The sequence below is a fragment of the Enoplosus armatus genome, chromosome 5 (genome assembly GCF_043641665.1).
Source record: "Enoplosus armatus isolate fEnoArm2 chromosome 5, fEnoArm2.hap1, whole genome shotgun sequence".
In the NCBI taxonomy this organism is placed as follows: domain Eukaryota; kingdom Metazoa; phylum Chordata; class Actinopteri; order Centrarchiformes; family Enoplosidae; genus Enoplosus; species Enoplosus armatus.
This window is the reverse complement of record NC_092184.1, coordinates 9911464-9936631: the sequence shown is the minus strand read 5'-3', so window position 1 is coordinate 9936631 and position 25168 is coordinate 9911464. Positions and strand designations below refer to the sequence as shown.

The 25168-nt window shown below is 40.1% G+C and overlaps 3 protein-coding genes across 3 annotated transcripts; 2 read left to right on the top strand and 1 right to left on the bottom strand.

The window, feature by feature from the left end:
• Positions 1-507: 507 nt before the first annotated feature.
• LOC139285801 (uncharacterized) lies at positions 508-3888 on the top strand. Its single transcript, XM_070906451.1, has 7 exons — positions 508-573; positions 680-964; positions 1075-1237; positions 1726-1886; positions 2013-2088; positions 3308-3335; positions 3482-3888. Exons 1-7 carry the CDS (start codon positions 513-515, stop codon positions 3629-3631), a joined length of 924 nt encoding a protein of 307 aa, XP_070762552.1. The 5' UTR covers positions 508-512; the 3' UTR covers positions 3632-3888.
• A 642-nt stretch (positions 3889-4530) lies between these two features.
• On the bottom strand, positions 4531-8570 carry rrp8 (ribosomal RNA processing 8). The gene is made up of 7 exons (XM_070905651.1): positions 8466-8570; positions 7972-8221; positions 6990-7848; positions 5717-5846; positions 5523-5629; positions 5334-5430; positions 4531-4893 (listed from the first exon to the last, which is right to left on the bottom strand). Exons 1-7 carry the CDS (start codon positions 8568-8570, stop codon positions 4780-4782), a joined length of 1662 nt encoding a protein of 553 aa, XP_070761752.1. The 3' UTR covers positions 4531-4779.
• A 1515-nt stretch (positions 8571-10085) lies between these two features.
• On the top strand, positions 10086-24066 carry LOC139285164 (scaffold protein ILK). The gene is made up of 13 exons (XM_070905652.1): positions 10086-10164; positions 11612-11852; positions 18209-18374; positions 19504-19599; positions 19696-19792; positions 19895-19978; positions 20222-20307; positions 20419-20528; positions 20752-20879; positions 21084-21205; positions 21355-21454; positions 22226-22356; positions 22469-24066. Exons 2-13 carry the CDS (start codon positions 11764-11766, stop codon positions 22616-22618), a joined length of 1359 nt encoding a protein of 452 aa, XP_070761753.1. The 5' UTR covers positions 10086-10164; positions 11612-11763; the 3' UTR covers positions 22619-24066.
• Positions 24067-25168: the final 1102 nt, after the last annotated feature.

The following is a 25168-nucleotide window of genomic DNA, read 5'->3' as shown; positions in this document are numbered from 1 at the left end:
TAATGGAAGCCACTCTGTCAGGGGAGTTTTACTCCTCCCTGCCTGCTCGCCTTGGGAGCTCACTGCAGAGTGTGTGATAAATCACCCTGCGTTTGAGGAGCCAGAGAACAGAAGCATAACCCTCCCTCTTTGCGGTATGTTCAACAAATCGAGCGATGGATAATTTTGTCTGAGTAGCGGACATATTTGGTGATAAGTGCGCACCATAGATTTGATCTTTGTGTCAAAAGAAACCCCTCACTTCTTGTAGTTTAACTTCTCTCTGCCACGCAGCTCGCCCTAACATCACCATCAGCTCTGGCACAGAGTGGAAAGACGGTGACGAGTACACAAAGGTGGCCTGCTCTGTGGACAGTGTTGCCCCTGCAGCAACCATAACCTGGCATGTTGGAAACAGTGACAACAGCATCAGTTCTCTGCTGGAGACTGAAGTCCAGGCTGATGGTTGGGTATCGGCCTGTAGCTCTGTGCACTTTCTGTCGTCTTTGTACTCTGGTCAGGATTTGACCTGCATGGTGGAGCATCCGAGCCTGGAGGCACCAGAAAAAAGAACAATACACATTCTTGTGCACAGTACGTTATTTCTTTCTTTGAGATATTTCTCTCTGTGACACACACACACACACACACACACACAGCTGCTCATCCCCTTCCTGTCACCACTTGTTTTCTTTTTCAGAAGCCCCTCTGCTGAGTGTGTCTGTGGTGAGACAGCAGTACTCTCCCCTCTGGCTGGCAGTGTGTGACTGCAGAGGGGAGGGTTCAGGGACGAACCTCGCCTGGATCCTTCCCGAAAATACCAAAGACCAAACATCCCTGCAGTCAGAGTATGAAGGCCGGGTCCTGAAAGCCAGGCTGACTTATCAGTTTCCTCTGGCCCTCCATGAGGGTCAGGACCTGACCTGTGTGTATCATTTCGAACATGGAGCCACAGAGAGGAGGACCCTTCATATCCCCAGATACCGTGAGTTTAACAGAAACATTAGTCATATAAGCACCTGCACACCTCAGTTATTCCAAATGTAGAAATGAACATAAATGCATTCGGAGATCAAAAGACAGACTTTTCTGCAGATATCTCCTCTGTGAGAGTCCTAAACCACACAACTCCTCTGCAAAGCCGCTACGGTGGTAAACCCGTCAGACACAGACTGACTCTCCAGGAAAATCATCGCAACCAGAGAGTACTTCTCCGAGTCGAAGGCAACGTGTCGGAGTACAACCTCAACTGTAAAAGGTGGTGTATCTTCTATTATATCGACCCCCTGATCATCATGCGGAAGCACCAGTACACACAGTGTACTGTACAGAACTCAACGTTCGCCCCATTTAAAGGAGCTAATAAACTCGGGGGTTAAGAATTATTGGCCTGAAAATGTAAACTGGAAGGTTTCCGCGGCATGGATATCAAGTTTGGATATATTCTATATATTTCTTATTGCCAACAAATGACCAAAACCAACAATTAATCATCTGGATTAATGCATATCTACTCCTGTTGCTATTTGAGAAACCTTTGCTAAAAACTACAGTGCCCAGCTGGTTACAAGTACTGAGGAGTAGGAACAGGGACAGATGGAACTGAGTGCCACAGACAAGGTAGATAGAAGTAAGGCAAGAGCACATTGTTGGTTTTGGTCTTTTCAAGTGATTTGTTCACAATAAGTATAAAACATAAAATAATCCTTTGAAGACAAATTCAGTTAAAAGTCACTTGTGTTTCAGGAGTGATGGCTCATTTGTCCAAATGGAAGGGGTTGCGATGGTCTTCCCGTCAGAGCTCACAGAGAAGGATGAAGGTCTGTACACCTGCCAGGCGTCCTTCTATCACCACACAGCCGCTGTCAGCATTCAGGTGGAGGTCATGAGCGAGGACAGACTGTTTGGTGAGAACTTAGCATGTTGTATTTTCCATCTTCTTTCAGAGAGTTTATTTCTGATCATATCAACAATCAGAAGTATGTTATCTAGTATTTGTGGCTTTGACAGCTGTGTGTATGCATGTGTTTCAGCACTGGTGGCCATGATCTGCATCTCCTCGGCCTCGGCCATCATCCTCATCCTCGTCGTCACCCTCTGGTTGTGCTGGTGAGTTTAAAAAAGCCTCCACAGGTGACAGGTTGCAGCTCGGCAGGTGATGTGTTGACGGGCAAATGAGGGCAACGCTGCTGGTGCAACACAATACGAGACAAACAGGATGCGCGGATCGTTAACCCAACTCACCAAAACGCCAGTATCATATTCACAAACAGGAAGCACTGTGGCCAAAGCAGACAGGTGCCTCTTCCACCGCAGCACTGCTTGCAGACAGGTAGAAAATGTTTCCTCGATCTGCAACAACAACAGATTTATTTTCCAGTTTCCTGCTCTGGCTTTTAGCAGTGTTACTTCTGGCACATTCTGCAGTAGACTGCTGTTAGTTTGGCTCATTGTCACCAATGCCACATTGCAAAGGCAAAGGTAAAAGGTTCAAAAAGTCAGAAACCTCCAGAAGTTATTAGTGTAATGAAATTCGAGCTGCCATTCGTCAATGAAAAACAACAAACCCAAATTCATCTCTTAATTGTATTGCTGTTGGAAAAAAATCAGTGAGTCACTCGTCTTTTACGACTGATGTGGGATATCTGTCACGATGCTAGAACTGTTTATGGTTTCTGCCTGCAGAAGTTTGCACATTTCCACGTTCAATGCCAAGTCTAGCTTCTCTCAAGAATGTTTGTCAGGATCAGATCAGGCCTCGCTGTGAATACAGCTGCACTGCACAACAGTGGTTCAGGAGCTCTTTCAATAGGACTTCGTCTCCGGTCAGAACATTTGGTCAAGGTGCCATTGGCTGACAGAGCCTCGGTCCCATTATCCCCGGCTCCGGTGGGAGGGTCCTGTCAGGCTAATTTGGGAAGGTCAGTCACACAGCGTACAACAGCGTACACAAGAAAACATGACTCCCCGGGAGGAAAGCTATTTTGGGAGTAACGTCAACCCCCCCCCTCTTAACCCTCCACACCAGCACTGGGGACACTTTTTGACAGCAGCGGGTCTTCATTGGGTTGATGTCACTGAGGTCATAATGTACAAAGTGAGCTGCTGCTTCTAACATCAGAGATCAATGATGAGGACTCGGGTCACCACTCGTCTCCATTGACATTTCTGTCACAGAACACATCCACACCTGCGATTTACCCGTTTGAACTGACTCAGTGTCACATTAAGTCACAGTGCCATCTAGTGGTGTTGTTCACCCTACGAGTTCCTCTAAAAAAAAAATCAGAAATTCACGATTAATGAACTTTCTTGTTTTGTTTTACAGCAAAGTAAGTAGCAGGACACAATATAAGGTAAGACTAGATTGTGTCATTGCAAGTATATTTTCCATTTGAAACATGTTCATAAATCCTGTTGTAAATTCATCTTGTTTTTCTGATTTTGCAAATCCAAGTTTAACAGTCTCTCTTCCTCTCCTCTTCCTCTCTGTATGACTCAGAAGCAGGAGTCTCTCTCGGCCTTGACAGCTCTGATGCAAGAGCCCGGCTCTCCTGAGGTGAAGAAGCCAGCAGTGACGGAAAAAGACAGCAAGGAATACGCTGAGCTGGTCAGCTACTCCATAGTCATTGACGTCAAGAGTACAGTGTGAAGACAGAAGGTGCTCTGGGTTACACATTCAGCTTTACGTTGTGCACAAACTAGATGTGAAGGCTTACTGGAACTGCAGCATTGTTTATGATTTCAGTGTATTTTGAATTCAGCATTAGAAGTGAAAGGATCCTCTGTTTACGTTCTGAGAGATCAGTTCTTTTTAAGGTTTTCAGTTTTGATTGATTGGCATTAAGGATTTTACGTGTTTTACTTTTGCACTTTTAAAAAAAAAATCTTACTTGAATTTTGTACTGTTTTTATGCACATGGTATTTGTCAATAAAATCAACCAAATAAATGTCTTTCCAATTTGCCGTTGTGTTTAATTTGTTACCATATGACTGTACTATGTTGTACTACAACTACTACACATTTGCAGATATAGCAGAGATGACTGACGGACTTGGCTGTGACTTAAACTACACACCATCTGCCCTTGTGATATCTTTGGTCGACTACATAAGTGAAGGACCATCTGCTGTGACAACAGGAGTAATTCTATAAATACATTCTCGTACAGTATATGATCCAGATGCAGAGACTCATGCTCAGCTCGCCCACATCAGGTTGTTGCAGTGTTGTTACACCCTCTGGTGGCAAATGACTGCATGCACAACTGGGGGAACCAGGTTTTAGTCACAACCCTTAAGTCAGTTACACTCAATCTATTTAAAGTTTCTGAAATGTTTCTTGGAGTAATTAAAAATATTACATAATAAAACTGTAATTTTCAGAGTACTAGATACAATATTGAGTGTTGGTGCTCCTGAGAATAATGTGTGTCATACAGTCACAAGACAGATTCATTTTAAAATGTATATTTCGTTTTTCACTTTTTCCAGAATTTTTCAGTAAGACAATCTTAACATTTACACAACTTGTTTTCTTATAAAATGTACTAAGTCGGTGGCCTGTACAAAGAATGCTGATAATTCAATTCTCTTGAAATCTGTGAAAAAACAATGTTACAGAAGCTTCAAAATGTAGTAATTAAGAACAATACATTTAGGTAAAAATGTACAACTACTGCTTTGAAAAACAGTAATCCCAAGCTGCACATACACAAACATACAGCATCAAAAGAAAAGAAACAAAGTGAGGAAAATGTCAGAGACACAGACACTGTTTGAAGTCCTCTCACGTAAATTCATCTCTTCTTGTAGAGACAGGGCCTCAACTGCAGTCCAAATGTCTTTATGTTTTCTGGAGAATCGCCCGTCTTCACAAATTCAAAGGAGTAGAAATGAGTGTTCTCTGTGTTCTGAAGAAAAAAAGACGAACAAAACACAAACCGTTCTTTACATACAGTCAGTCACTGGGTAGATTAGGAAAAGGCTTACTTCAGTAACTTAGATACTTAGAAACTCTTTAACCAAGTCTCTTTGTTGCCAACAATAAACCAGTTTACTGCATATTCTCTTGTACCTGAGGTTTCCTGCCCACAGCACCACAGCCGCACACTATAAACTGTGAAAGCTGTGGGCAAACTGACTTCTTAAAAAGGAAAAATAAATTACCTAGGTGTACTGACAATAACTATTGTTGTATGTTTAATTAAGATTGTACAAACAAACAAAAATGTAAAATATAGATGTTTGAAAAAAATTTAAAAATACAACATTAGAGAAGGTAGACGAATAAGAGAGTGTTTCTCTGCTTCTGTAAACATGGTCACTGATGTCATCTTGTTTGTTGCCTCACCTTGGACGTCATCTTGAATCCCAGACTTGCCAGCGCAGTGATGAAGCTCCGCACATTCTCGAACCTGCTCGCCACTTCTGCTATTTTAAGGACACCCCTACAATAAATGTGCAAAATGGTTATACAGACATATAGAATATATAATATGTAACTGCCACGCCTTTACTGAGTCAATATTACACATTTTACCCCATCTTTAAGACACGATTGGCCTCTGCTAGAAAATCTGCCAGGTTGGTCCCCATGAGAGAAAGGCAGAACACAGCGATGTCCACAGAGCGATCATCAAGCGGCACCTGCTCAGAGAGAGTGTGTGTTTTTATTTTCTAACAGGCACTGAGGCTGATACACTGCAAGAGCATGCAGAAGAACGACACACTCACGTTGGCCATGTCACAGACGGTGACAAGCTCACAGGCAGCTGCCAAGTCGAAGCTGTGCACTTTGTTCTTCACGTTGCGCGCTATTTTACAGTCACCACAACCAAAGTCTGCAACCACCAGAGAGGAAGGTCTGAAATAAATGATACACTTTAAATGAAATCTACGATCTAACCAGAGAGTGTGTTTGCCAGAATTGTTTATCTTCCCCCAGACTGCTGACATTAACAAGGCCCTCTCCTCTCAGCAGCCAAATGAAGCATCAATTAAACACCCAGAGTGCAGCATTATCTCCTGCATTACTCCTCGCTGACAACACGTCTCCTGCAGAGTAATGTGAGGTATTTGCTGTAAACAGCTGATACATGATGTAGATAATGGGAGTTTTGGACCCACAGCACAAACTACCTGCCTGGAGAAGAAATGTGAAGGATATTTTATTCTTTTGTGTGAAGAGATGGCCAGACAGCTAAACAAGTGTTTCTAACTCACAGGGGTGTAACAATACATTTTATGATACTGTATTGATCACCACAAGGATCTATATTTCAGAACACCTGGTGAACGAAATTAATCACCATACTTTGTGTTCAAAATATGTTGAGCTTTGTCACAACTGCTGCTTTTCTTTTTTTGTGCGCAGCTTAAAAAGAAAATTAATTCCCAGTCATAACTTCACCATCACACACTGAACTTAACTGTGAACTTTGTGACTTCAGAATCAGAAATATTTATTTAATGTATTGATCTATGAATTAATTCCTTGTAATTTGTTGTGTCTCTGGTTGACTAACTGACAAAATGCCTGAACTGTGATGTACAACCACTATCAGAAAGACGTGTGCTGTTCAGAGACTCTGAATGTTTAATCTTCAAATCTTATGTGTCAAAAATCATCTAAGCTCACAGGTCCACTTACTAGCTTTTTGTAGCTTGTAGGTCTTCAGCGAATGGAGCAGCTCAAGTGTCTTCATGTGTTGAAGTGTGAGACTTCAATTTCAAGTTGTTGTATGGGGGTCGTACTTGTTGTCACGTGACCCAAGCTCTACTCTTAGGTCACATGAGGACACCCGAGCCAGCTGCATTTACTGAGGAAGACCTTGAGATGCAGCTGAAAGCTCCAAAAAGCTAGTAAGAGGACTTTAAACTTAGATCTTGTTGCTATATATACTGTTCTCGAAGGTCAAGAATGAGAATCCATGCTGAAATTACAAGTCATAGTTTGACTTTGTTGAATCACATGTAGAATATTTGAAAACATTAATTGTAATCTCACTTCAGCCGAATGTAAGAGATGATCTCATCCACTGGATTGGTGGGCCACCTCTGAACCTGCGTCGTGTATCCTCTGTGGTAGATCCCGAAGGCCTGCGGATCCTGTTTGAACATGCGCTTCGCCTCGCCGCTGGACGTGCTGTACAGAACTTCATTGATGTAGCGGAAACGAGCCGACTCCAAGCGCTGCTCCATGCGGGACCTGAGGGAGGCAGAGCGGTCCACTTTCACCTCTTCTTGTGGGGGTGCCGCCGGCTCGTCCTTCGGCTCTGCGGGACTCTCCTGTTGGACCGTTTCATGGCTATGCAGCATTTTCTGTAGCTTCTGTCTTTTCAGAATCTGTTCTTTGCTCAGCTCATGTTTCAGTCTTTTCATGGGTGACTGGTGCCGATCGTCTGTGATCTCCACGTCAGGTTCATCTGCTCTCTGTTTTGATCCATCAGCAGTTGCACCTTTTGTTTTGTTCTCCTTTTCAATCCACTGCTTTTCTTCTCTGAGAGTCTGAGTTTCTCTTGCACAGGATATGTCAGTGTCCTCTTCTGTCTTTTTCCTTTTCTGTGGTTTACGTTCCTTTTCCTTTTTCTCGGCTGTTGTCTTACTGTTGTTGTTGCTATGTGAATCTGTTTTGACTTCTTCCTTTGGCTTGTGTTTCTCTGCAGATTCTGCTTCATTGACTTCCTCCTCAGGCTTATTCTGGCTGTATTTATTTTTACATTTCCTCTTGTTCTTCATTTTGTTTTTCCACTGTTGTCTGCTCAGTCTCTCTGTGTCCTTTGGATTGTTTTCGTTCACCTTTTGAGGTTTTGTAATGTTTTCATCCTTTGTCTCACTGAGAGATGTGGTTTTTACCTTCGGGGCCCCTTTAGATAGAAAGAAACATCAACAACAAACATCAACATTGTTCTGTTTCTGAATCCATTACATGCGTATTAAAACTCTAAAATGTAAAGGAAATCTAAACCTTTAACCACTTCATTACTCACCAAATCTGTTGTCTTTCTTTTTCTTTGTTGTTACAAGTTTCCCCTCCTCTAAGTCCCTACTCTCTTGCTGCTCTCCTGTTGTCTCCGCTTGCTTTCGCCTTTTCCGTCTTTTCTTCTTTTTCTTACTGTGCGATGGGGCCACTTCTGTCTCACTGTCACTGTCCTGCTGATGGTCGTCGCTCTTCCACTCTGGTACTGATCCCAGAGTCTGCAGGGTCCGCAGCAGGCTCTTCTTTCCAACAACCTTGGACTGATCAGGGGATAAATTCAGATAATATAATTAGGCTTAAAACGAAAATGTGATAAATAATAAAAGCAATTAATACTGTACCAAGAGAAGCATAAGTCTGTCCAACTGCTTTGTATTTTGGATTTACACCACTCAGGATATGAAATACAGCCATAAACCATTATAGATGGTGTGGAAATACTGGCAAGCCCTGATATCAATACAGCTAGCTTGCAGCAGGTAACTAAACTGGATCTTCATTCACCTTGACATTTGTGCTGCTGTTCGTCTTCGGGGTGTTTCGGAGGACAGTTTTGCTCAGGACTTTAGCGTCTTCTTCGTCATTCCAGTCTTCATCCTCATTGAACATGTTTCCCCCGAAAACTGTGAGGAACAAACACACACATGTAAAAACCCTGCCAGTGTCACTTCTTCTCCATCACGGCGCTAACTCTGCTAATTCAGTTACTCACCGGCTCCTCTCTGAAGCAGCAAAGCGTTGTAAAGTCGTCAAACGGCTTGTTTCGTTAATGTCGGTGTTTGTATAAAAATATTTTATTGATTTGACTTGTAACTACGTTTAATAGCTGCAGAAATGTCTTGTCAAAAAGGAAAAGCCACGTTGGTTTGTCTCATGTGCGTGAGGGAAGCAAAACAGAACTACAGGCGCATGTGGATGACGCAAGCACACCAAAGCTTCATGGGATATGCCGTTTTTCGAAGCAACGTTGCGAGAAACCACAAATATAGATGGACATAAATGTTCTGTTGTTTTTCGGGGCTTGTAGGGTACCGAATTCGAATCTATAATAATATTAATTATAACAACAACAACAATAATAATATTAATAATAATAATAATAATGTTAGTTTAATTATCATTAGCAGCAGCATCACCAATAAATATGAAATTGTCTGAAATGTGTATCCACTGCCTGTTTGAGGATGAATGAATGGTTTAATGAAATATGACGTTACCAGTTTAGTTATCACTCAATATTTCAAAATCACAAATGTATTTTCTCGAGCATTCAGAACTTAAATGAATGAATAAAACAAACAATAAATCATTAAATAAAACAATCAACAAAACCAATGACATATTGCAATAATTCCAATATCAGTATTTTTAAACTTTTTCAGACTTTTAAACCCACAAATTTCCAACACTCCCCCACTCTGACAAACACATTTCTGGATAATCAAAGAAACATGACTGTGGCTTTATATTATGAATTATATATGGAACTTTTCTCAAATGAATGGCTGGAAGTTCAGCATTAAATTAAACACATTAAGATGCAATAATCCAATCAAAACAAACATACCATAAACACACTCATACATAAATCTAGGCACCACATCAGGTTTTACACAATATTTATATATATATGTATGTTTATACAATACAGTCTATAATCTTTATACTCCATACTATATACAATTTATATAAACATACTTAGATATTTTACTGCACGAGGGGTTTATATATATGACTATTATCAATATATCACTAATAAATCATTAAGTAATGTACATAAATGTACGTATTATATATTAATATGTATTACATATTAGTATTACATATTAATTTGTAGTTTTACTGAAGTAAAATTTTGAATGCAGAACATTTGCTTGTAGCGGAGTATTTCTGCACTATGATATTGCTTCTTACACTTAAGTCAAAGATCTGAGTACTTCTTCCACCACTGCACATTACTGTAACCTGGGCTTTGTTAATAACTATAACCTGAGGCGGTGAATAGTTTGGTTGCCTGCAGTTCTCTCTGCCGCCTGTAGGGGGCGGGACGCTCTCTTCCTCCACTCAACGTTACCACGTAGTTACGGCGGCGGTGAGGGTGTGGACGTCCCACAGCATTCAATCTATTGGAGAGACAACATAACGCTGCCAATAACTTCTGCTCTGCCTAACTGCATTACACCGCAACAGGCGAATATACTTGGTAAGTTTGTCGCCATGGAGGCATTTTTATTGCCAGTTTGAACTGTTTAAATTATGTTTTGTAGTCTCAGTCAAGTTAGCGTCAAATGAGAGAAACAGAGACAGTCCGCGGCGTCAGGGCAGTTGGTTAGCTTGTTAGCCAAACCTGCCTGTGTCTCATTTTGTCAACCAGAGGATGCTAGCTAATGTGTGGAGCTAATCGAGCCAGTTTTACTTAATCGAGTGTGAAAAGGCACACGGCGGCACTGCCAGGAGCGAAATGGATAACCAGCTAGTCAACTTAAATGAGCTATTCCTCTGTGTTAGCTAGATAGCAGTGCAGCTAGTCAGACTACTGTAAAGGCAGTGAATTGTTAACGGTGGACTCATTACTGTGACACCAGCTTGTTGCAATGTTTATGTTAACAACGTGAATAAATCCTAACTCACTAAGTCAACCTCAAAGTCTGACTTTATTTGGCATATTAAGTTGGACTGCAGCTATAGTTGTGTTCTCATCTACCATTCTCTTTATTTTTCATTTTGAGTGCTTGACTTATTCAGACATTAAACATTTATATATCTTCATTGACGGTGATTGTAAAAGTAAGTAAAAGTCAAAATTGTGATCCCAGTTCTTTGCTAGCGTCATGCCACATTTGTTAACCCTGTCTTGTCTTCAGTAATGACTTGCAATTGTGTTTTTTATTTAGATAACAAATAATTTAATCATAGTTCTGGCTATGGGAAATATGAATCATTCACATTGCATTATCTACACAATATATACAATTTAATAAACGTGTATACATTATGTTTTACAGTTTGATAATCAAATTAGGGCAGCAACTAATGATTATTCCTATTTCCATCAATTAATCTCATTATTATTTTCTTGATTAATCATTTGGTCTGTAAAATGTCGGAAACTTGGGAAAATCTGAATTTAAGAACGCTGAAATTTCTTATATCACATAAGACAGAGCAAAGCAGTAAATCCTTAGAATTATGAAGCAGGAACCAGGTAATGTTTGACATTTATGCTTGATAAATGACTTAAACAATTAATCTGTAGCAAAGTAAAGTAAAAATAGATACATTTTCTGTCAGATAATTGACTAATCAAATGATCATTCCAGTGCTTATTCAAATATTAGGGAAGTACAGAATTTAGCATGACACTGGATAAGAATATTTATCTATCCTGGTGTACAGGGTGCTAGTCATGGCCAAGTGTTGTGAGTCACAATGCCATAAACTGAATAGTCACCCAGTATCACTAAGGTGGATAACATTACTCAACACTACGATTCTTGGTTGCTTGGCTTCCTTATTTGTAGGTTTGTACAACAGGATCATATGAAGTAGGATATACTTGTCTGGAATAGGTATATAGGTATTGAATAGAGGTCAGACTGATTGAAAAATGTGTCAACGTTGGAACTCTCACTTTTCTTTCCCATTTTCAGGTGTTGTGTGTGTGCCGCAGAGCCTCTCTTGATTGTGTCAGTCATTATCCCAAATGAAGGACTGATGCTGGCCAGGACCCTGCTGTCCCAGTTTAGTTCTGCATCTACTCCCACGGGTCGCACCTTAAGAGAAGAAGAATACACCAGCCAAAATGGATGATATCTTCACGCAGTGCCGGGAAGGCAATGCAGTGGCTGTTCGTTTATGGTTGGACAATACAGAGAATGACCTCAATCAAGGGTGAGCCAAGGTTCATTTATTTGTATATTTTCTTGTCAGTAGGATTTTAATGGTATCCAGAATTCTCAAATCACTTCTAGCCATGAGTAATCATGGAAACACATCGCTTAGTGTTTTGAGATTACCTCATAGGGGGTCGTCTCTCCTGTATCTTTTTTTTCAGCCAATGATTGCTTTTGCACAAATGTACATCTATCTGCGTGAGACTTGCCACAACATGAATTTGTGATGCTAGATAACGTGAATCAAAATTTCAAGGCAATACGCTGCAGAGTCAATGTTTACTTTTAAATGTTTCATTCGGAGAGTCCGCCTTTTCAGTCCCCCATGAGATTGTGGCCTGTGATTGAACCCATTTCCTTGTGGGCACATGTTTATGTCCAGAATGCCAGCAGAATAATTCAAAAGCGTGATGCTGGACAGGAAACCTGCTGTGATGGTAGAGTTAGTTACGCTCGCAGTTTAATTTAGGCCTTACAGAAAGTGGAAAAAAAGCCTGGACGTAACTACTACAGGCTTCTGTAAGGTTTGACATGTTTATTATACAAAAATAATTGTCTGTCTGTCTGATAGTTACAGATCATCAGTCAGTCCTGAGCTGCTTCTGTATCCTCAGGTGGCTCTGTAAAGAAACACTTGGCAGAGCTTGCCGGTCGGGTAGTGATGGCCACCCAGCTTCTCTTTAGGACCTTTCTTTCCTAGATTTAGACTACCGGTATTTGTTTTCAGAGCAAACAAAGAGAGAATGAATTAATCCATTTAATTATGATGACCATGTTCCTTGGAGCTGCTCCTTTGTCTTTTTTTCCTATGTTTTAGCACATTAACAACTACTTTGATTGTTGGACATTGTTGTCAAGTTTCAGAAGTTTCAAAGAAACCAGTAGTTGTCTAAAAATTAAAAGCCTTTTTTATATATTTTTTTTTCTTTGATTACTGTTGCAAAGTTCCACATAAAGATGTTCAGCTAGTAATGTGCCAACCCTCTAATTTCACATGTAATAATGGTGAGAAAATGATTCATGGTTTTGTTTAAGGGGTGTGACTCTGATAACATCCAGAAGTGAAATAGTTTGTGTAGCCTAGTAATAATGTGAAAAATGATAGGACAGGATAAGAAAATGTATATCAGTTCTGTCTCCTGAGGCACAGAGGTATCTCTACGTACATTTAAATTCTGGCTGGAAAGAAATTGTTGCCATTTGGTCAATGTTGTGTTTTTCTTGTTTGAAGCATTTATGCTATAAATATAAAAAGAGGGATTTATACCCTTTTATTACAATATTATGACTTTCAAAAATAGTATAATAATACGCAAGAAATTGTACAAGTAAGTCAGGATGCTAAATAGTCTTTTTTTGTGGCAGTGTTGTGGCCTTTTAAGCTTAACCATTTGTGCAGAAATTAAGAAATGTGTGTTTTCTTTTTAATGGCTCCATTGAGTTTGTGTTTGCTCTGTTTTTCCTTTATTTGTTTTAATTTTCCCATTGTTGTTAGACTATGTGATTGCATCGAGCCAGTGTTGATACATGCACCCCTACATGTGACCCGTCCATTAGCTGATTGCATGTCAAGTTCCCTTTTCCGGTTGATATATCTCCCCCACAGTATCTCAGCCTATCAGAGCATCAGATCCTCACTGAAGTATTTTGTGTGCTCCTCGATGATGGTGTGTTTACACTGATGTAACTCCCGGACAAAGAGTAGTAGTGGAATGCTGAATCTCCTTACAAGGAATAACACACAGGCCTCGAGGGAACCATCTACCACCTACCAAAAACTCAGAGAAAGAGTGGGGGAGGAGATTATTGTAGTGAGGCAGGACTGGAAAAGTTATGTGTGAGCAGACACAGAATCTTTGTGTGTTTGTGTGTGTGGCCAAATCGTGAGCTTTTCAAAAGAGAAATGCAGAGTAAGCCATAGCAGAGCAAATCACCTTCCCCTCGTCCACTTATATGTTTCCGGTATTCGTCTCCCAGTGGTATTAGATAGCTCCACTCATTTCCCCTCAACATTTCCTCCAAGTTTAGAAGAGTTAATTGCAAAGTTTAAAACAAATTCTCCAAATGTTTACATCATCTCTGGTCTTCTCTGGATATGTTTTACACTGCCACCAGTTTATGCATAATGTTGGTACAAGTTATCATGGTTAGCATGGAGGGTAATCTGTGGTTTTGAACAATTTTAGGGCCATTTGTTTTTTAAATTCAAATTGTATGTCGAGCTGAAACAATTAGTCGATTAGTCTAAGACTGCAACTAGATAATAATCGGATAATAATGAAAAATCCATTGGTCCGTTATACATTATACACAAGGTGATGTCTTCAGATCCCTTGTTTAGTCTGAACATTAAGCCACAAAGATATTCAGTTTGCTATCACATTTCACAAAGAAAAGCAGCAAATCCTCACATTTTAAAGTTTAAATTTAGATAATATTTGGCATTGTTGATTGTAAAAAACATTGAAATGATTAACGATTTTTTAAATGATCAACTAGTCGTTTCACGTCTAAATTAGTCAATTGGCATAAAATAATCGGCAGCTATTTTAACAATTTATTAATAATTTAAGTTGTGTGTCCCAGCCTCTCAAATGAGCGCACTTGCTGCTTTTCCTTGTCTTATATTATAATAAATTCAATACAGTACCTTTTGGTTTTAGTACAAAACAAATGACTCATCTTGGGCTCTAGGAAATTGTGATGGGCATATTTCATTATTCTCAACGTTTTATAGAACACATTGAGAAAATAGTTGGCATATTACTCGATGATGAAAATAATTGTTTGTTGCTGCCCTCGTTGTACGAAAATAGGATTTATAACAGATTTAAGGGTTGTGAGGCGCTGTGCCCAACCTCCAGTCTGCACAGTGCCCCATTTGTGTTGTGTTTGGTCTCAAACAGAGTTCAATGCTCTTGTGTTTTCTTCGGTCTATGCGTGTATAATAGTTGTTTTGATGTCTATCTGTATTCAGCCTTCTCAAAATGTAAATCCAAAAGACTCCCAGTGCATGTGTGAATAACAGTTTGAGCAGCACACTTCCCTTTTTCTCTCATGATTGTTATGGACAGCAGAACAGCACTTATTTTTATAGGGTTTACCATGTTGTTAAGGTCGAGGCTCCTTGTTTGGGAAGGAGGTAGATTTACAGTGTGAATACTGATTATATATAACCCCTTTGGTGGGGGCAGCAGTAGGAGGCTGTTGCCCTGCAGTGGTTACTATTGCAAGCAGCCAGTGGTCTAGAGGCTTGTTGAAGCAGATAGTGATGGTTTCAGAATGTGAATGAACCAACAAAGATCATCAGGTTTAATACGGGTCTGACACTGCTTGGCTATATTATGAATGGCTTATTAGAGATGTATCGATATGGGATTTCATAATGATAACCGATTTAAAAAATCAGACAAACAAGGAACATACATTACGCCAAATCAAATCAGTTTCTACCCCTCAGTGCCATAAATTCTGCTCTTCCTATGCACTTCCTGTGTTCAACATTATTGTATAGAGCATAAAATGTTTCTTTAACTTTTCATGATGTGAAAGAATAGATACAAGAAATCCTACAAAAGTTAGTTTCTCCAATGTCAAAACGTTGTGGCATCAACTACTTTGAAGGCAGTTTTTAGAAACTTTTTTTTTTGTTTATTCTGCTTCTATGGATGTTCTTTTCATTTGTGATGTTTCTGTGAATCCTTTTCCCCTTATCTGAGGCTTGTTATTTGACCTGGCGGGGATGCTGGGGCAGAGACACACAGGGTGCAGACAGGAGCTCTTCCTTGGGCTTTTCTGTCTGCCAAACTGAGCACTGTTGGCAGGTGGAAGTGCCTGAAATAAATTACCGCAGCCAGTGTGGACGGGGTGAGCAGAGAGCACCCTGGCACTCAAGTGCCTTTGGGTTGTGGGGATGAAGCTAGCTTAAAGGGAAAATCTATCCTATAAACAGGGCCCCCGAATAGAAATACACACACAGAAACCAGAGGCCTGAGCCTCACTTTGTGTGTAAGTAGTACATTTTCAGCAGGTTTATGTGGATTGGGGCCCTTTTTGTTTATAATAAATGATCATCAGTCAATTACCAATTGGGCCTGAATATTAAAACATTTGAGAAAATATTAATGCAATGACAATTCTTCTTTTTGATAGAAGATATTTTAGCTTTGCTTATCATTTTCTGTTCATTTACAGTTTTGAGAATGAATTTATATTTTCATTATTGATTAATTAGCACATTAATCTATTGGTCTATAAAATGTCAAATTGTGTATTAATGTACATCAGAGTCCAAGGTGACTTCTTCCAATGTGTTATTTTCTCCAACAAACAGACCAAAACTCAAGATAGTCAGTTAACAGTGATATAAAACAGAGAAAAGCAGCAAATCCTCATATTGGCGTTTTTGGAGTTTTTGATTGATAAAAGACATAAAAGACGATAAATCAACGATCAAAATAGTTGCAGAGTGAATCGACTAATCGTTTCAGCCTCTAGTTATGTGCAAATAGAGAATCTAAGATCATACAGATAAGCAGGATGGTAATTCTGTTTGTGTCCACTCTTGCTTTTATTGAATATAGCCATTAACTTCATAACTCTACTTCCTTCCCTAAACAGACTCCAGCTTAACACAGAAAACTAATAAAATCATGGAGGTGATTCTGTGGGCAGTTTTTCTCTCATAAACTTAGGCTAATTAGTTTTTAGGATTTGGCCTTTTGGTCTTTGAGGAAATTGCACACAGAGCAGATCTGGTGTGAGTGCAGCAGGTCACCCAAATGCACAGATACATGTGTGTTGTGGGACTGAAGCTCTCTGTGGGGCTCTTGATGCTGTTTTGAGCCGAGCTCTGCAAGATGCGTGAATACAAGCCAGTGAATTGATGGTGGGGGGGTAAAGGGTTCAGATTCCTGCAGATTCATAATACTCCCTCAGTTCTCAGATCACATTATCTATGCTGTCTGCCTACTCATAATTTCAGAGCAAGTGCATAACTTTATTATCTGGAGGATTGGATTGTGCTGTGTCTTAGCACAAAGAGAAAAGTACAAATGGAAAAGGAATATATCATCAATACAGTCCAGCTGTTTTAGAGGAACTGAGAGGGAGAGGATGGATTTGAATGAGAGGACGAGGGAGTGGAGAGACTCGCATGAGGAAGGAAACTTTGTACGAGAGGAGGGGGTGACCACAGTCAGGCGGCGAGAAGGCAGAGAAATGAAGAATGACACAATCACACATAGCAGCTGGAGTGAATGCATGTGCAGCGCTGCTGGTGGAAGTCGCACTGGGCCTTGTAAGGACTGCAGCGAATGCTCGGCCTTCTACTTGTTTTTATTTTTTTAGACTTTTCCTGATTGACTCTCTGTCACTCAGCTCTTACTGTGTCTTAATCTCTCAGTCTTTATCTCTTTTCCTCCGAGGAGGTACACCATCAGTCACTCTGCCATGTAATTGAGGCCACTGTCCGACATGTGTCACTGCCAGTGTCACAGAGACAAAGAGGAATGATGAGCGCCAGAGGCCTAATAGCTGTTGTCTGAGTTGCAGCCATTTCCTTTTTTTAGAGGCAGATGACAGAAGTACAAATGAATAAATTCCTCATTATGCGCTCTCAAAGCTGAGCGTCACAGTACTGAGTAACCTAAAACTACTTAATGCTGTATTTTCAGATACACTCAGTTGCCAGTTTATTAGGTACAGCTAGCTAAAACAAATTTAGTTTTATACAACAATCCTGCTGTAAACTCTACCTTCATGAAAACGAAACCCTCACGAAACTTATTTATTCTACCCTTATAGATATAAATGGGCAAGAGAAAATATCAAAAACACTTCTCAGTATAATGCAATATATTTCAACAGCACTATAACGGTAACTGTGAAAATGGCAAATTTGAATCAACTCCTCTTATTATAACCTTCATTACAGCACTGTTGTATTAGTTTTAGATAGGTGTTCCTAATAAACTGGCAACTGAGTGTATTTTGAAGTTTGTATACAATGAATTGGACCATAACAAAACAGCTCATCGAACTGATATGTGTTTTTTTGTTTACCACCCAGTTTTTCTCTGGAATGCAGACTTGTCTTTTTTTGAAAAGTGATATTTTGATTGTCAAAGCAAAACACATATGCTCCAAAAAACAGTCCCAGTCAGTATCACTTGGCCTTGTGCCAAGAATACCACAGAGTTGTTTATAGGGAAAAACTTACTGTGGATAGCCGAGGGGCTGAAGCTGGTGTACTTTTTTTCTCCCTTAAGTTATACACTTTTCCTGCCTGTCCTTGCTGTGCTGAAGGTTTTTGTGAAATCTGTGCTGAATATGACTGCTCCTCTCTCACTTTAGAGATGACCATGGCTTCAGCCCTCTCCACTGGGCATGCAGGGAGGGCCGCTCTAACGTGGTGGACATGCTTATCATGAGAGGGGCTCGTATTAACGTCATGAACCGTGGAGATGACACGCCTCTGCACCTGGCCGCTAGCCATGGACATCGCGACATTGTGGGAAAGGTAGGGTTCATGTAAACACTGGGGCATGAACACAGTGATGCTGGAAAAGGTTCCTTCCTGGTTCCTTTGGTCATCCTGTAACTCCACAATAAAACCTTTTTCTTATGATTATCAGATTATGAGTTTACCTCTGTCATTAGAACATGACTGTCTCTCTCTTTCTGTGATATCAAGTCAAAAACTGGTGCCAGAGCTGTGAAACTGACACTAATCTCTCCTTTGCACACACAAGTCTCACTGTCCAAAATGAAGATGTATCTCTAAAAGTTTGCTTCATAAACACAGGATATTATGAAACCTAAAATGATGTCCTCTGAACAGCAATTGTAAAGACACAGTTCTTGTCCGTTCTTGCAGTTCCACCATCAGCAATTTTAAACTGGAGCAATCTCCAGCAATCTTAGCAATCTGTCAGTGTCGAGTAAGAATTTAATGTTTCAATGTACAAGTATGATTATAAAACCTGCTTACTAATACAGTTATTAAGCAATTTATGGTGTGAAAGAAGTTAGGCAATAGGACAAATCCATCAGCTGCAGGCTGAATCTAGGCTGATTGACATGTTTTGGACAGTTTTATTCATCAAAATAAGTTCAAATAATTGACCATTTAAATTGTGCACAACCGGTAGCTGCAATACAACTAGCAAGACAGGGATTGATTCACTGATAGTCTGTGTCTGCACAAGCTCCTATGCAGCTTTGGTTTCCACCTTGGCTTTTGGAGATGCAACATGTATTGCAATGTGTGGAGCTCTTATTGTATAGTTTTGTAAAACAGCAGGTCTGGTTGGTAAAATAGAAAAACACAACGTGACCTGTAAGATTGTTGTAGTTGTTTAAAGACATTAATTTAAGTCTCTGAAAAAATACAAGGATGTCTTGTATCTAAGTGTACCGAATGCCATAATGTGAGGCTTCTGCTCCAGGGTGTCTGATTTAGAATTGCTGCCAGGCAGCTATTGAGTTTAATGTTAGGCATGTCTCAATACCTCTGGTATGTGTCCACAGGCAAGACGAACCTCCATGATTTTTGTTGGCAGCATTAACACTCATCCCTGTATACAGCCCAAACAAGATCTGACCAGCTTTGGTTTGCATATAATCCTTTGTTTCTGCTTCTCTTTCAGCTGATCCAGTGCAAAGCAGACACGAATGCAGCCAATGAACACGGGAACACACCACTGCATTATGCCTGCTTCTGGGGCCAAGACCAAGTGGCTGAGGTTAGTCCGCCCCCTGGTGGTGTAAAAAACGAGACTTCTATGTTTTTATGTGTAACTATTAAAATGTCGCTGACACCGGTCTGTCTTTTTACTCAGGACCTCGTGACTAATGGGGCTCAGGTGAGCATCTGTAACAAATATGGGGAAACTCCCCTGGACAAAGCCAAACCTCACCTGCGTGAACTCCTCAGAGGTATATTGCCTCCCCACTTACCTCATTCTAACATGTTCAAATGCATTTTTAATTGTCTTTGTGTTCAATTTTATCATTGCAATCAATCCCTCTACCTCACAGACAAAGCTGAGAAAATGGGACAGAACTTGACTAAAATCCCCTTCAAGGACACGTTCTGGAAAGGCACCACCAGAACTCGACCCCGTGAGTCCCACACACACATAAACCAATTCATTAGCTGACCAGTTTCCATCAGTTGGTTTTGTCAAAGTGCTGCATGAAAGGGAAAATGTTCCATGCTGGCCTCCCAACCACTCTTAATGTTGTGTTTGAAATTTCCACCACCTTTCCGTCTGCATAGTGTTGTGCCAAATTTCACATGAATAATGAGGCTTTTGTCTGAGCTTTAACTTGTCATTTAAGTTTGTCTCAATCTTGTGTTTTCAGGCAATGGCACTTTGAACAAACATGCAGGCATTGACTTTAAACAGCTCTCTCTCCTGGCTAAAATAAATGAGAACCAGTCTGGAGAGGTACTTTATATTCTCTTTTTCACTCTTTTGTTTTATTATAGAACTGCGTTTGATCAGTTAAAGGTCCACATCATTCACTTCACTTATTCTATGTTTATTTCTCATCGGTAGCTGTGGCAGGGGCGCTGGCAAGGAAATGAAATTGTTGTTAAGGTGCTGAAAGTTCGTGACTGGACCACAAGGAAAAGCAGAGACTTCAATGAGGAATATCCCAAACTCAGGTTAATATTTAATCCAGACTTTTCTACAGTCTCTGTGTTCTGCGCCGTTATGATCACTCATTTGTCTGTTGCATTGTATTGAACCAAACTGTATGTATTATTTATTTTTGGGGGGTGTTGCATCTCTCAAATGAGTCATCAGTTTGTCAAATCCTCTGTGGGTTTGCCTCTTTTTGTCTGTCTGTCTCTCTTCCCTGTCCCTCCCTCTTGGGCTCCATCCCAGGATATTTTCCCACCCGAATGTCCTACCCATGTTGGGAGCATGTCAGTCTCCTCCCGCCCCTCACCCCATCATCATCACACACTGGATGCCTTATGGCTCCCTCTACAACGTGCTGCATGAAGGCACCAGTGAGTACTTCTACTCTGGTCACAAAGTCCATACTTGTCACCATTTTTGGTGGTTTGCAGGGATTTGTGATTTATTGCACTTGCGCATTTGTCATTATGTTGCCATCACTTTTTGTACTGTAGCAATTTCACTGTCATTCTGTTATGTGGTGAAAGTAACGATGGCTGAAACCTGGTGTTATTTGTCACTCATCCTGCTGTCAGACTTTGTGGTGGACCAGACACAGGCGGTGAAATTTGCGCTGGACATTGCTTGTGGAATGGCCTTCTTACACACACTTGAACCCATGATCCCTCGTCATTATCTCAACAGCAAGAGTGTTATGGTAAGAAGAAGTTGTGGTTTCAGCATAGCTTTCAGATCAGATATGATGACTGACCTATCAAAGGAAATTGTGTTGCCTAAAAAAGAAAAAAAAACATGTGATGTCCTTTTTTGAAGTGACACCTCAGTCAGTGTTCCTTGTTTCCACAGATAGATGAAGACATGACAGCCAGGATCAGCATGGCAGACGTCAAGTTCTCCTTCCAGTGTCCTGGCAGGATGTACTCGCCTGCATGGGTAGCCCCCGAGGGTAGGCATCACTCATACAGCACAGATCCAAAGTGACAGCTGAAGCCATACAAGCTCGAGTGTGAATGATGGATGCAGGGAACTCGAGACTGCCTCAGAACTAAATTTAATCTGCAGTTGATTTCCCCTCGAGATACAGTGAAATCGTAGCAAGTTGGAAACATAAACGGATTACAAGATGTGAAAAGAACCAGGGAACTTTTGTAGCAGTGATGCAAACAGTAACAAACAGCAATCCACAGAAAAGGTTTTAAGTTTACAGAATAGTGTGTGCAGCATGATTAGCCATGACTGCGTGGGATACCGGAGATTTATTTGTTGCTGCCAGTTACCATAGAAGCAGCCTCCATACAGCACATGTGTAGTGGGTAGTGAGCCATGAAATTGAGAGCTCAGCCAGCGCTGCTATTGATAAGGCACAAATGTACAGATTTGGCTAAGGTGAAGAATTTCAATAGGCCTTCAAATCTTCCGCAAGGGCGTCTTTGTATCATTTAAACCCTGTAACATAACAGATGGGATTAACGCTTGGCTTTGACTTTAAGTAAGAGGTAGTAAACTTGGCCTTTAGTTTCCATATAGCTACATATAGCCTACAGGACTCTACTGTGGTTGCTATGGTTATCAGGCACTTCTTAGATCACCTCCTGAATAACCAAGTGTTGCATAGTTTAACACAGTAAATGCGAAGATGAAAGGAGTCGGTGCCTGTTGTGTAGTTCAGCGTGTTTACTCTACATAACCTTCACTTGTTGCTCTTTTTGATTTCCAGCCCTGCAGAAGAAGCCAGAAGAGATCAACCGTCGGTCAGCGGACATGTGGAGCTTTGCTATCCTGCTGTGGGAGCTGGTGACCAGAGAAGTGCCGTATGCTGACCTGTCCAACATGGAAATTGGCATGAAGGTTAGCAGAGCTATCTTTCAAGCACTTACAGGCAAAATAACGTATTACTCAGGAATATCTTTCAGGAATACCTCTTTTCCAGTACAAAACGTCTGTCTGTTTTGGCTTTCAGGTTTCCTTGGAGGGTTTGAGGCCCACTATCCCCCCCGGCATTTCGCCCCACATTTGCAAGCTCATGAAGATATGCATGAACGAAGACCCAGCGAAGAGGCCTAAATTTGACATGATTGTGCCAATTCTGGAAAAAATGCAAGACAAGTGAAAAACCTCTGCCGCCCTCCTGTACTGAACCGTTGAATTACCAGATAACGTACCCCAAATATCACTTGGATGTGGTGGTGTGGTGCTCACCAGTATTGCCTTAAACTCTTACTCTACCGCTGCATTCAACGCCACTGTAGCTTCTGCTTCTGAGATGAATTCAGCAGCAGTCACCTCTTTTATATTGTTTTATTTTTCTTTTTTCAATGTGATATCAAGTTTTTATTAGTGTCTTCATCTTTGTCACTGATCCGCTGGTGCTGTCTCCGCAGAAGCTTGATATTGACTGTTTGACTTCTAAACTGTAATCACTTGGACTGAAGCAATCTTCTTCAATCTTCCAGACTGAATAACCTGTGGAGGTCAGCATGACAGTCTACTGCATTGCTTCAGTGGGTTTAAGGCCTTATTTTGTATCCGGAGTTGGCTTACTGTAATGGTGGCTCTTAATAAAACAAATGACGTATTAACTCAAAGCTTGTCTTGTGGGGAAAAGTTCATGTTTGTTGTGTTAGCAACAGACTGTATGCAGCTGGGCAAGCATGACAAATGTCTGAAACCAAGCATTTAAACATGTAAAATAAAGAAAATGTATATGAATGAGTGATGACCATGAGACTACTAAGCAGTGTTGTATCATTCAGCTTGGCTGTGTAGTGATGTGTAGAGCTTCACCTGTCTTGAGCAGTCCCTGATTTGTGTCCCGTACAACCTGCTGACGATGATGTAAAACCGGCCATAGAAACTTTTTTTTCGCTGCAGCAAAAATGTCTGTTGATCACTGCAATTTTGGGAACGTTCCTTTTGAAATGTATTGCAAGATTGCTGATTTTATGTTGTTAATCGTAATAATGTAATGTGATTAACTAGATTACTCAAATGTATTCATTTTCATTATTTTCCTTTCAAGATATTAACAGTTTTATTATTATCTGAATTCTATATAGTCAGTCTCTGTTTCAAGATGTCTGAAAGTTTTTGCGCTTAACTCAAGTGTTATTTTCATGTTGAATACTGATCTATGTAATCCAACGTGTAATAACTTGTTTTCCTTGTAGTGTCAGGAATGAATACTGCAACCCAGACTGTAATTTATTCATGGATATCATGGGTACAGTCATAATTAGCTGTTTTGTTGTTGAGCATGGGGACTGCCTTTCCTCCCAATCTCATGACTACAGAAGCAGCTACCAGCAGGTGACTGGGATATTAAGTGGTGGCATTAACATCCTGCAAACTGTCATATTGTTTCCTCACTCATTTTTATTATTTTGGTCCTCTAGGTGACTTTATATCAATCTCATGGGTCGTTTCTTCTACCTGCATCATTTCTGTGCCGCCACCAGCTTGCTTGTTCGTGCTGAATCACAGGTTGAAGCCAAAATCAAGAATGACGTATACAAATGTATGTATTTATATATAGGTATATTAAAATATGGGCAACTTGAATGTGTGAATTTATAGTGGGAATCATTGAATAATTCTATGCAATGAAACATCAGCATTGAAAAGCAACCAAAGTTCAGGCCAAAGTTATTGAACTGTTGATATTTAGCTCAGTCAGTAATAGTGCTTTTATAATCTTTTTGTAGGGTCGAGTCTCTTAATATAACTAACATTAGCTACAGAAAAGACATAAATGTTTTATAGGAAAGATATTTGTTAGCTGAAATTGGTGGTCCTGCAATCACTAACTAATGGCCATATGCAATAAGGATAATGGAATAATAACTATTACTTAGGGAGCTCATTGTGTAAAACAAAATACAGGATTCAGTATAATGTATAATATCTCATCTTTGCATCATTACCTCTAATGCAAAGGGCATTTAAAAAAAAGAATGAAAATATCCCTGTAATCAATATCATTATTTTAATATTTCATACATAAATGTATCTGTTTAACCTATTTTTAATGTGAGTTTAAGAAACTCTTCTAAATCAATCTGAAAAATGAATTTCAGGCACTTATTTGTTGGTCCTCTGAGGAATTTATTTCATTTTCATTTGATGCAAATCATAAAAAACTTCTTTTTGTAAAATGATTTGGTTCCACCGTCTAAGTCACCGTTTATAGAGATGAAACCAATGGCCTTATTAATGGTTAAGAAATAATTTAATAATGCTTTATAGATCAGTTATAAGCCATTATAAAGAACAACTTTTATGCTGCCCATTGTGAAAAAATCTCTAGCTGGTGAGTCACAAATAGTTTCTTACTTTATATGTTATTATTAATTCTTATACATTTAAATAAACGTAACAAATAAGCATCACTGGTTTCTCACTTTCTAATAAACCAGTAGCCAAAGTTCGTAAGTCATCTGCTGTTATAAATGTCATTTGTTATTAATAACGGGTAGTAAACCTCAAGTAAATTGTATTCATCAACTCTGCAGTTTTAAATGTAAATTAATAGTTTGTGGTCCAGATGCGCTGCAGTGGTCAAGTAGTCCATTGGAGTTGTCCTATGATTGCAAGAGCTACGACCACCATGGCTAATACAAAGCAAGTGTCCCACTTATATATTGTATTTAAATGGTGACTAGTT

Bases quoted from the DNA above. Each gene is read 5' to 3' on its own strand.
- LOC139285801 (XM_070906451.1), top strand. From the start codon at position 513: ATGGTGGAGCATCCGAGCCTGGAGGCACCAGAAAAAAGAACAATACAC. The intron at 965-1,074 runs GTGAGTTTAACA...ACTTTTCTGCAG, and splicing joins CCTTCATATCCCCAGATACC to ATATCTCCTCTGTGAGAGTC. The intron at 1,238-1,725 runs GTGGTGTATCTT...CTTGTGTTTCAG, and splicing joins TACAACCTCAACTGTAAAAG to GAGTGATGGCTCATTTGTCC.
- rrp8 (XM_070905651.1), bottom strand. From the start codon at position 8,570: ATGTTCAATGAGGATGAAGACTGGAATGACGAAGAAGACGCTAAAGTC. The intron at 8,222-8,465 runs GTGAATGAAGAT...TCCCCTGATCAG, and splicing joins ACAGCAGCACAAATGTCAAG to TCCAAGGTTGTTGGAAAGAA. The intron at 5,431-5,522 runs GTAAAATGTGTA...CATTTATTGTAG, and splicing joins AATCGTGTCTTAAAGATGGG to GGGTGTCCTTAAAATAGCAG.
- LOC139285164 (XM_070905652.1), top strand. From the start codon at position 11,764: ATGGATGATATCTTCACGCAGTGCCGGGAAGGCAATGCAGTGGCTGTT. The intron at 20,308-20,418 runs GTACTTTATATT...TCTCATCGGTAG, and splicing joins ATGAGAACCAGTCTGGAGAG to CTGTGGCAGGGGCGCTGGCA. The intron at 22,357-22,468 runs GTTAGCAGAGCT...TTTGGCTTTCAG, and splicing joins ACATGGAAATTGGCATGAAG to GTTTCCTTGGAGGGTTTGAG.